Source organism: Pseudopipra pipra, chromosome 6, assembly GCF_036250125.1.
Source record: "Pseudopipra pipra isolate bDixPip1 chromosome 6, bDixPip1.hap1, whole genome shotgun sequence".
In the NCBI taxonomy this organism is placed as follows: domain Eukaryota; kingdom Metazoa; phylum Chordata; class Aves; order Passeriformes; family Pipridae; genus Pseudopipra; species Pseudopipra pipra.
In genome coordinates, this window is record NC_087554.1 from 54831841 (window position 1) to 54842744 (window position 10904).

General features: G+C 47.5%; 1 protein-coding gene across 15 annotated transcripts in view; it reads right to left on the minus strand.

Annotated features, from left to right (window-relative positions):
• CDC42BPB (CDC42 binding protein kinase beta) overlaps positions 1 to 6900 on the minus strand; it is a 94346-nt gene extending 87446 nt beyond the window's left edge. For 8 of the 15 annotated variants that reach the window (XM_064659234.1, XM_064659231.1, XM_064659229.1 and 5 more), the window contains exon 1: positions 6599 to 6898. In XM_064659234.1, coding sequence (XP_064515304.1) covers positions 6599 to 6776 — 178 coding nt within the window. In that variant the 5' untranslated portion in view covers positions 6777 to 6898. Of the gene's footprint in view, positions 1 to 6598 lie in introns of all 15 variants that reach the window. The other 7 variants (XM_064659237.1, XM_064659235.1, XM_064659233.1 and 4 more) reach the window with 4 other exon arrangements.
• Between the last annotated feature and the right edge of the window lie 4004 nt (positions 6901 to 10904).

A 10904-nucleotide genomic window follows, 5' to 3' on the forward strand; every position in this document is an offset into this window, starting at 1 on the left:
AGAACCATAAAGTAAAAGCAACTTGCTAAAAATAGCTAATGAAACAAGTCTCCTCAGTTCAGATTCACCCAGTTAAAATCATTTGTTCTAGTAGGTGTGGAAGAAACTGACTCACTCCCACACGTGAATTGTTTGCAAAAATAGGTTAGTTCAACTTAATTTGATTTAAAAAGTTCATTGTACTGGATCTGTTGGCTAAACTGACTTCCAAGACATTTCATTGGTAATGCAAAACTCTGCCAACCATGAAAATTTTAAGGATGTAAATTAAGTAAATTTTTTTGCAAAATATTATATCTTAATATATGTGAAAAATCAATATGAAAATAAGAGTGAAACAAGTCAGAAAAATCATTAGATTTATGGATGCTTATGAAACCTTATTTCTGCATTCTATACCTTATCATGTACCATCACTGAGAAACTCCTAGCTGCACACATTTTTTCCTATATGAAGACAAATTTATCCATGATTTACTTATCCTCTTCTGAGTTTTCATAGATAAACAAAATTAAAATGCAAAATATAGATCACAGCCTTTAACACAGCACACAATTCCTCAAGCCTTCACTAAAGACCTGTGCTATTTATTAGCACCTTTATCCACAGAAAAGTGATACTGACTTCCTTCTATGGGACAAAAGACAAGCTTCACCCAGGAGTCTGTCACTTTAACAGCACATGCCTATGAATCACTCATCTTCCAGGCCACATTACTTTCCCACTACTAAAACATGACTGCACCATTCAGCACAATGTTTTACTGCATAAAGTCTTACAGAAAAAGTCATTAAAAGATATTGCCTCGTTCTAAAAATAACAGATTAAAACAAATGTCCTCTAAAGAGTCCATCATCACACAGCAGCAGGGTTTGAACTTCAGGCCCTCAGGTCATTAGCCCAGCCTACGATGCTGTCAAAGATGACATGGCAGCTTGGGCTACTTCTACATGAATTAATGCTAACATACATTTTTTAAAAGAACAAAACCAGTTTAAAGCAGAGAACTCGGGGAACTGGGATTTGGCGGCCATGCTCACACTAAGACTTCATTAGCAAAGGTGATCCAAGCTATGGTGTGCCATATCTGACCACACGAAAGCCTTCAGGAACAGGTAAGGGTTCCAGCTGCATCCACACTGTACAAAGAAACTGTAGTGATCACCACCACTCGCCTTCCCAGAACCTCTGAAAGGCACCTGCACCTGTACACTGCCCTGGTGGGCCCTCAATCCTGCTGTTAGCTCCAGTATAAGAGATAATAACAGGCTTTGCTGGATAGAGGATGGAAGTAGAGGAAATTTAGCCAAAATGTGAAATTCAGTTGTCTTGTTCATCAGCTGTCTTCATTATCTAACCACGGTCATTTCACACTCGTGCCCAACAGGCTTATCACTCACTGCACAGCTTTTGCCTGCACAGAGAAGGACATTATACAAACTGGCAGAGCCTGAGGTCCCTTCCTGGCTTTTTATGTGTATTTCTGCAAGCAGGAGATGGGGTAGGAGTGCCAAAGGGAAAGAAGAGAGGAATTTAAGCCCTCAAGTCAAGAGATATAACATGTTATCAAGTGACAGTTTTTCCTGGTGTAACCCTCAAAGGCCAAAAAAAAAAGATCCTCATAAGCAAAGCTCAAAGTCCAACAACTCTAAGATCATCTCAAAAATACTTAAGGATAGTTTCTGTCTCCTGTATCAGCAGCACACTCCCTCACACATCATGCCCCCGCCCTTACCTACCACTTTGTCTAGTACATCAGTAACTGTGGCAGAGGACTAGATCTACCCTGCAGCTCATTCTGAAGATGCTCTAATGCAGGCTGGGAAGATCTTTTCTCAAGTCCTCATCTACACTTCTAAACACAACTTCTTTTAGGTCGAGAGCAAGCTCTACACTATTCTGACAGAAAGGCCACCCTGTAAGATTCTCCCTTCCCTCATTAGGTATTCTTTTATTTGAAAGGTTAAGGTGCCTCTTTAAGAAGAACTGGAAGGAAGAGAAAGAAGGCCAACAAATCAACTTGCAAAGTTCACAAAGCCCCTCCAAGCAGCAAGATCCAAACTTGAAGCACCAGTCCTGACAGCGACCCAAAGCTGTGAATCACTGCACCAGCACAACAGCAGCCCTTCCTGGTAAACATTCTGTGTGTGATTTTTTCTATCTGTGGTCCAGCCTCGAGTGTAACAGATATATACCCAAAAGTGGCAGCTCAGGGCTAGGCTAGAGGTTGCTTTGAGCACTGTGCGTGTACATTTTTCTCTCCTCTAGTCCACGCTGGGAGCACATTGCTGTTACTACAACAGCATCCACTATTATGCCAGACTGTCTTCAGGAGCTCGGCAGCAGGTGCCCAGCTGGCCTACTTGTGCTAATCATCTGCAATCTTCCTTTTCCCCACAGCTTCAGCCCCCTTCAAGTTCCACTCAGGAAAAACTAAAAACAAACACACAGACAAAAAAAACCATCGCCACCTTCCAAAAGCAGAACACCACTCCAGTTGAGTAGCAGACCTTGTATAAGCTGAGAACATAGAAGATAAGTCAGCGTACAAACAGGCAGCTCATAACACATCAAGTATCTCATGCACCTGCTTCGAGCAAAAAATCAAACACATTTCAGATCAGTTTAAACCACTTTGACATCATTTTTGAGGTGTTCTCACAGAGAGAACCAGCCAGTACATAGTCCGTGAGTGAGACAACACCAAATGAAGTGTATTGGGACATGTGCCACCTTGCCCTCTGTAGCAGGCCAGCAGTACGACACAGGGTCAGAGGAAACAAAGGCTGGAGCAAGAGAGGCTGTGCAGCACCAAAATAATTTTGAACACAAATAAAGCCCATTCCTGTCAGACTTTCCCCTGAACATGCTTGCCTACCGGCTGCAAACTGTGCCAAGTAGCTGTCCAAAAATGGAGCAGCCGGTTGCACCAGTCCCTGCTGACTGGAAGTAAGGGGCAGTGAGCACCAGCCACAGCCAACTAAGATAACTCCTGAAAAACAAGGTGATGTCAGACCAGCACAAAACTGATGCCAGGCAGCAAGGTGCCCTGGCAGCAGCCACTCTAGCACAGGATTATGCAAGACTCAGATGCCTCAGTATGACAGAACAAGAGGCTCCATAGGGAGGAACACGCTGTACCTGAAAGCTAAAGGACAGGTGGTGCTCGGACACCTGAGCTGCAGCAGTGCTGTTCCAGCACTCCTGTGCTTCTCTCCTTGTCAGGTTAAACAAGGGATAGCACACTTTTTTTTGCAGTGCATGGACAATACCACCCCACAGCACCAAGGCACTGGTGTGCACCACAGTCCATCAGATAAGTCCAAAGGACACGTAGCCTCCTCTGTGCTTGCTGATAGCTTTAAGAAGTCTCTCTTTCAGAGAAGAATGAGCAAAACCAACTAGAATAAAGAGGACTCCTCACTGTTAGGATTCCTCTCTATTTCCCACTCTAGGAGCAGCAGATGCAGCAACAGTTTAAAAGACATTAAGCACAGATTGGGAAAATTCTTACTGAACATGCAGACATCGGTCTGTTATCTAAGAGATTTGGGTTCAATTCCCACTGAGAATACTGAGCATTATTTCAATATACTGATAACCAACTGGGTGGGATCTTATTCAACATAAGTTATAAATAAAAATAACTAGAAGAAAAGGACTTTAGACTCCTCACTTGCAGCTCAGCTAGCTCTTCTCCAAAGATATCTGGCATAAAGATATGTGTATTATACATCCACTATAGGGAAAAAACAGTCTGAAAGCTCCAATCACCATGGGAAAGCTGTAATTGCCAAGGTTAAAATGGCAGATTCTTACAACATTTGTAAAGCAGTGGAAGCCACAAGCTGCCTCAAGGCGAATGGCCACACCCTACGCTCTTCTTTGGTTAGAAAATAGGAAGAAGATTTTGAAGAAATAAGCCTGTGGCAGGTCTGCCAGGAAGCAGCAGTGGGATTTACAGGACAGAAGCAATTGGATCCACCATTTGGAGCTCAGCAGCCTCTGCAGGTAAGGTGTGAGGCTTCCACAGATGTTGAGTAGGGACAAGTTGGCCCAAGTATCACAAGATAAACATGGAGTTTAATTTTTTGGACTCCCCATTTCTCTTCTCCAGCAACCCACTGCCAGCTCCAGAGTATGAGCAGCATCATGCTGCTGTCAGAGAGCAGAGATATCCACATCCAGACACTACACCATACAAGTCTTCATCTCCTCTGCACCACACAGCCAGAAAAAGCCCTGCCTCAACTACCACGCCTGAACTCTTTTCTCTTGGCAATTAAGAATGAGAGCAAGTCCATTAGCCACACTGAATCATTTCAAGGGAATTTCACGTGTGATACCTCACACCCAGTTTTAAATCCAAAATTTTAAAGAAATGCTTATTACATAGCTCAGTTTAATTCAAACTTAGAACCTATGTAGCTTATTTCCATTGTCAGTGATAAGTCTCCATTTTGTCAAAAGGAAATTCTGTCTGCAGTTGATAAAGAAACACTGGTCTTCAAAGTATATCCCAAATATTTAACTACACTCTCATGCTTCCACAGACACATAACAGCACAGAAAATTTGTGCACATCAATCCAGAATATCTTCTAACAGAGAATCAGGCTGTAATTAAGACATATCATGACATAAGGAAGATTAGCATGTTTGGCATGATAGTTTCCTTATAAGCTGGAGGCAGAAACAAGTTCCTCGTCAGTGGAAACATACTGTGAGGGCATTAGGACACAGATAAAAGGTGTCTCCTTGCTGGCATTCATTAGTTTTTAACAGCTTGAAGGAAAGGGAGGAGCACAGGGTATCAACTGTAATTGGTTTTAAGGGTATCCCTTGTTGATGGAACACAAATATACAGCAGTCCAGATTTAGGCCCACCCCCTTACAATCAAGAGCCTGGATTATAAACTTTTATCCCTACTCTGCAGCACCAGATGGTAGCTCACATACATTTCAATTATTTATTGAATAGGCACTTTGTTATACCAGGGTAATCCCACACTGCAGTAAGAACTACACACTGTTTTTATTGCGAGCTATACTTTTCATCAAGTCAGTAACCTTTTCACATTCAGTGAACACAATAAATAGAATTAAAAGAAGCGATTTTATAAACAATTGGATAATCGGCCTCTCCATCACATAGAAAATGACAACGCAGGGATCAATCAGTGAGATACAACCACCAGCAGTGCTATAGAAAAAGCACATCATTCTCTGGCCTGCCCCAAATCCCTTCCTCAACTTCAGTGCTCAAAGTACCTTTGCAGTCTGATCTATCACACTTAACAGTTTGCTGGTGCTCACCCGTTCAAGCCATTGGCTTAAAAATAAAACACCCTGAATGCACTTCGCAGAAGATGCACAAAGCTCCCACGACAAAACAAATAATCAATGTTCCCCGGGCTGCAGCCTTGGGGGGCAGATGTGATAAAGTGGTTAATTATTCAGTTGGCAATCGCATTACTGACGTCAATAGAAGAGTCCAGGAAGTGAATCCTCTTAGTTTGTTAGTGTATGACAAAGAGTGGTGGTCCCCACAGAAATTAAGGAGAACCAGCTGTCCCTTCATGGTAGTGCTCTGGTCTGTAGTGCTGAAGACGCACATTTGCATTTACTGAAGTAAATCTGCCCCTCCCTCTCCCTTAGGAAATCCTTTGTTTTCTTGGTTGTTTTTTGTTGTTTTGGCGGCTTTTTTTAAGAGTGGTCTTTTAAGGCCTAATTAACTGTATACATGCATGAAACAGCTGATAAACGGGACAATGTACTCGTGAGCAATGATGCCTCCTCCCTCCCCTTCAATTCTCATTTCCATAGAGAAGTTAAGTCACCTTCATCATGCATTATTATTCATAACTTACTCAGCTGAATAAACCAGTCAGCCACCATGGCCGCTTTAACATAAATTCATTTAGACTTGCAGCAGGGAAGGACCTCTGCTCTCCACATACCTGTAGTCAATAGCCTTTAACTAAACAACACTGGATAGAAAACTTTTATCCTAAGTGTTACCAAAAGTATCCACATTTTCTTTTGTCAGCGCTCTCCGGACTACGGGAGGTCTTTCATTATCAGGCTGCTTAGGTATTATAAAGGCCGCCTAGAAACGCTCTGCCCTTCGCGGGCATACCCAAATTACAAAAAAGACTGCATGATGAACGGGAGCTGTTGTTTCTTCAAGACATACACATACACGCCCTCTCCAAAGCAACGACCCGGCACCAGAGCAGCATCTCAAAGCCTGAGCCTGCTGTACTCCCCTCCTCCCCTCCCCCAGGTAGGAAACCCTCCGAGGAGCGCCGGATTAGCCTGACATTTCGGGCTAAGCCAAGCAGGGTTTCAGGCCAAGGACACTCCGGTGCTCTTCCTGCCGCCGGCTGCCAAGCGGTTCGCCTGGGACCGAGGGAGGAGACCTGCGGGGTCAAGGCCCGGCTGGCGGCGGGGGTGTTCCCCAGGGAGGCGCCGCATCCAGGGGCGGCGTCTCCGGCCGCCGCCGGGAGCAAGGAGCACCGTGCGGGGCCGGGCCGCCCCCGGCCCCTCGCAGCCCCCGGCCCCGGCCCCGGCCCCAGCCCCAGCCCCCCGGGCTCACCCCACTCGAGGAAGTCGGACACGTATCGGTCGCGGCGGAGCGGCGAGTCGCGGCTGCACTCGGCGTAGACGCCGACCAGGAGGTCGAGCAGGGTCTCCACGCTCAGCACGCTGTCGTGCCGCTGCGGCCCGTCCAGCACCAGCTGTTCCAGCCGCTTCAGCCGCACCTTGGCCGACATGGTGCCACTGGGGCGGCGGGCGCGGGGCGCGGGCGGGACGGGGCTGGGGCGAAGGCCCCGGGGCTCAGCCGCGCTCGGCAGCCCCGCGCCGCCTCCCGCGGCCGAGCGGCTCCTTCCGCGGGCTCCGCCTCAGGCGCGGACGGTCCATGGGCCGGGCCCGGCCACCCCCCACCCCGCTGCGCTGCGGCCTCGCCCCGGCAGCGGCAGGGAAGGGAAGGGAAGGGCCGATCCCGCTCCCGCTGCTCCTCCCCCGGCCCGGCGCGGCCCTCGGAGCGGCCCCGGCCACGCCCCCCGCGCGGCGCCCGCGCGCTCCGACGTGGGCGGGGCCGCGCAAGAAGGTTGGGCCGAGCGGGGACCTGTAGCGGCAGATTCGCCGCGGAGCGGGCGGGGGGCGGCGCGTGCGGAGCGTCCGCGGCAGCACTTTCGTGTGTCCCGCTGTGTGTGAGTGTGTGAGAGAGAGTGTGTGTGTGAGAGAGAGTGTGTGTGTGTGAGAGAGTGTGTGTGTGTGAGAGAGTGTGTGTGTGTGAGAGAGAGTGTGTGTGAGAGTGTGTGTGTGTGAGAGAGAGTGTGTGTGAGAGAGAGTGTGTGTGTGAGAGTGTGTGTGTGTGAGAGTGTGTGTGTGTGAGAGTGTGTGTGTGTGAGAGTGTGTGTGAGAGTGTGTGTGTGTGAGAGTGTGTGTGTGTGAGAGTGTGTGTGTGTGAGAGTGTGTGTGTGAGTGTGTGAGTGTGTGTGTGTGAGAGTGTGTGTGTGTGAGAGTGTGTGTGTGAGAGTGTGTGTGTGTGAGTGTGAGTGTGTGTGAGAGTGAGTGTGAGTGAGTGTGAGTGAGTGTGAGTGAGTGTGAGTGTGTGTGAGTGTGTGTGTGAGTGTGTGTGTGAGTGTGTGTGTGAGTGTGTGTGTGAGTGAGTGTGTGAGTGAGTGTGTGTGAGTGTGTGTGTGAGTGTGTGTGTGAGTGTGTGTGTGAGTGTGTGTGTGAGTGTGTGTGTGAGTGTGAGTGTGTGTGTGTGTGAGTGTGAGAGTGTGTGTGAGTGTGTGTGTGTGTGTGTGTGTGAGTGTGAGAGTGTCTGTGTGTGTGTGAGTGTGTGTGTGTGAGTGTGTGTCTGTGTATGTGTGAGTGTGTGTGTGTGTGTCTGTGTGTGTGTGAGTGAGTGTGTGTGAGATCTCCTTCGGGAGGGCCTCTGATGTGAGACGTTGGTGTACTTTTGAGCCTGAGAAAGGAGATCTAATCAGTGGAACAGCATCCCTTACTCAAGGACATGGGCGGAGCTCACAAGCTTTAGGGATGCAGTAAAGCGAGATGTTGGTGTGTGTCTATGTTTACAGAATCACATAATGGGTCAGGTTGGAAGGGACCGCAGTGCATCGTCTGCTCCAACCTCCCTTGCTCAAGCAGGGTCATCCCAAAGAATATGGCACAGGGTTGCATCCAAATGGTTATTGAATATCAGCAGTGAGGGAGAGTCCACAGCCTCTTTGGTCAACCTGTTCCAGTGCTGGGTCACTGCACAGTAAAGTAGTTCTTCCTCGTGTTCAGGTGGAACTTCCTGTGCATCAGATTTTACCCATTGCCTCTTGTCCTATTGCTCAGCATCACTGAGGAGAGCCTGGCTCCATCCTCCCGGAACCCACCCTCCAAATACTTATAGGCAGTGATGAGGTCCCCTCTAGGCTGTCTCTACTCAAAGCTGAACAGCCCCAGCTCCCTGAGCCTTTCTCATAAAAGAGATGCGCCAGCACCTCAACCATCTTTGTTGCCCTCCACTGATCCCACACCAGGAGCTCCATGTCTCTCTATACGTTGCTAACTTGGCAAAATACTCAAGGTCCATGTATCCTACAGCTGAACTATCTTCATTATAATACTAAAAATCACACCTACATGTCAAAAAGACCCCTGCCCAGGTGAAGACCCTCCCTCTGAACATGCGCAGAGGTTAGCAGGGCTTACTTAACTTGTATGGAAATTGCTAACAAATCCTAATAGAGGGGTTGTATTTGGAAAGTTACTAACTCTGAATTTCTGTATATAAATAATAGGCGGACAGTCTGGTGGCAGATGCCTGATTTGTGCAATACCACTGGGCACCCAGGCTTGTGCAACTGTGAAATAAATAATCAATGTCTCTCCTGAGTGTGCAATTGCTGGCTTGCTGCACACCAGGTGACGAATCGCATTTTCTGGACAACTTGTGTGTCCCAGCCTGGCTCTCCTGGCTCTGTGTGTGTGTGTGTGTGTGTACCCCAGTCTGTGCCATCCCAGCAGGGCTCCAGGGCAAAGTCCCCTCTACCCAGGTCCACACCTGGCTTCCCACAAAGGATGAGACTGACCCCGGAGGACTTCACTGGGCACTATGGGCACTGGGAGACTTCTCTGGCTGGAGTGAGACCTTCCATTTCCCAGCCTTGGCCATGATTCCCTGCTCTGTGGCTGGGCTTGCCTTGGTGGCAACAGATGCGGGGCTGGCAGGGTAGACATGGCCTCACAGCAGGACATGGTGTCTGGAAGCTGTGGCTTTCTATAGCTTTCAGAACCTCCCTGGTGATAGGGCTTTATTTCCCAGCAGCAGCAGCTTGCCTGGGCAAAGAGAGCCCTATGTAGTAACAGCTGTTGTCCTCGTTCCCTTGAAGAGAAGGGACCTGCGTGTAAGGCACTCGAAACTTTCTGCAGTGCTGCTTTTTTTCTTTCTCATCACAACTTATTCTGAGAACTGTTCTCTGTGGAGCCTGCAGCACCTCAAGGCAAGATGCTGAGTAGCTTGGGATGGGAGTTTACTTCTGTAGGAATGCAGCCAGTCAGGTCCTGATGCAAAGCTGAACTGGCAAGGATGCCATTTCCTTGCTTGTCTCCCCCGGCAAGTAGTTGGAGTGCTGTGTGCTCAAAACCATCACACCGGAAAGAGAGGCAGCCAAATGCTGGTTCTGTCAGGGCTGGGAACCCCCTGCCTCTGGCAGCAGGAGCTGGACGAGGGTTTGCACCATGGTGGCTGCAGTTGCCGGGGCTCCTTCATAGTCAGATGTGACATGTCAGTCATTGCTGAAAGACCTGAACGTTCTCATCCATCACCTTCAGGGCCAATGGCAAGGCCAAACCCAACCAGTGCTGCACACAGGGAGCTGCCCTTTTCAAAGGGTCAGGAGCATAACCAGGTAGAGATAGATGGATTATTGTGTAGCAGAAAGTACTACTTCCAATGTGACAGAGAGGTCCAGCTGATGATTACAGAAATACTTGTTGCCAGGAATGTTTGATATCTCTTTGACACCAAACACTTGTTATATCTGAGACCAATTCAATTCATAATAATACTGTGCTGTGCATTTGGACCCAGTACCTGGGTCTAGAAGATACAGGCAAGTTAGGACCTGTTCATTCTGAAAAATGCAAATCAATAGAAGATCCTGTGAATCATGCTTTTATACTGAGAACCTGTAATTTTAAAACAAAGAGAACCCACAGTGGACTAAAATAGTTTTGTTTTTCCTGAATAACTTCTATCTCTTTGTACTTCCTTCTGAAAACATCCACTTGGAAAAAAAAACCCAAAACATTTCACAGCAGATCTCAAAGTTTTCGTTGTTCTCTCTGTGTGTTCCTCCTTGGTTACAATTGTTTCACCTGATCTCAAACTGTGTCATATCACAGATACATTCATTTACAGGATCCTTGGCATTTTAACAGTCACAATTGTTTTTCTGGTGCTGTTCCTTTATTTAAAAGAAGACCTTAACATTTTCTGCTTATTCCCACTTAGGAGACTCATTTTCCGGCAGTTGATCAGAGTCATGGCTGGGGAGAACAGAGTTTTAAAGATCCTGTTACAATATCTATCTTTCCCCTTCTTATCTGTTCTTGCAGGTGTTGATTATCATCACCTCCCTCAGCAAGGAAGAGATAAAGGAGGCGGCAACTGCGTGAAGAAATAGCCATTCCTGCCAACCAACTGCTCTATTGTTTCCAGTCTCCTCAGTCTGTTTTACATTAGTAGAATTCAGGGGTTTTCAGGAGCTATTCTTGACTTACACCAGTCAGAGGGAAGAGCCGGGTCCAGTGCCGGCAAAACGACAGATGGGTGACAGATGATATTGAAGCCGGCTTTAACAGCTATGGAAGGTTTAGTACATCAGACCAGC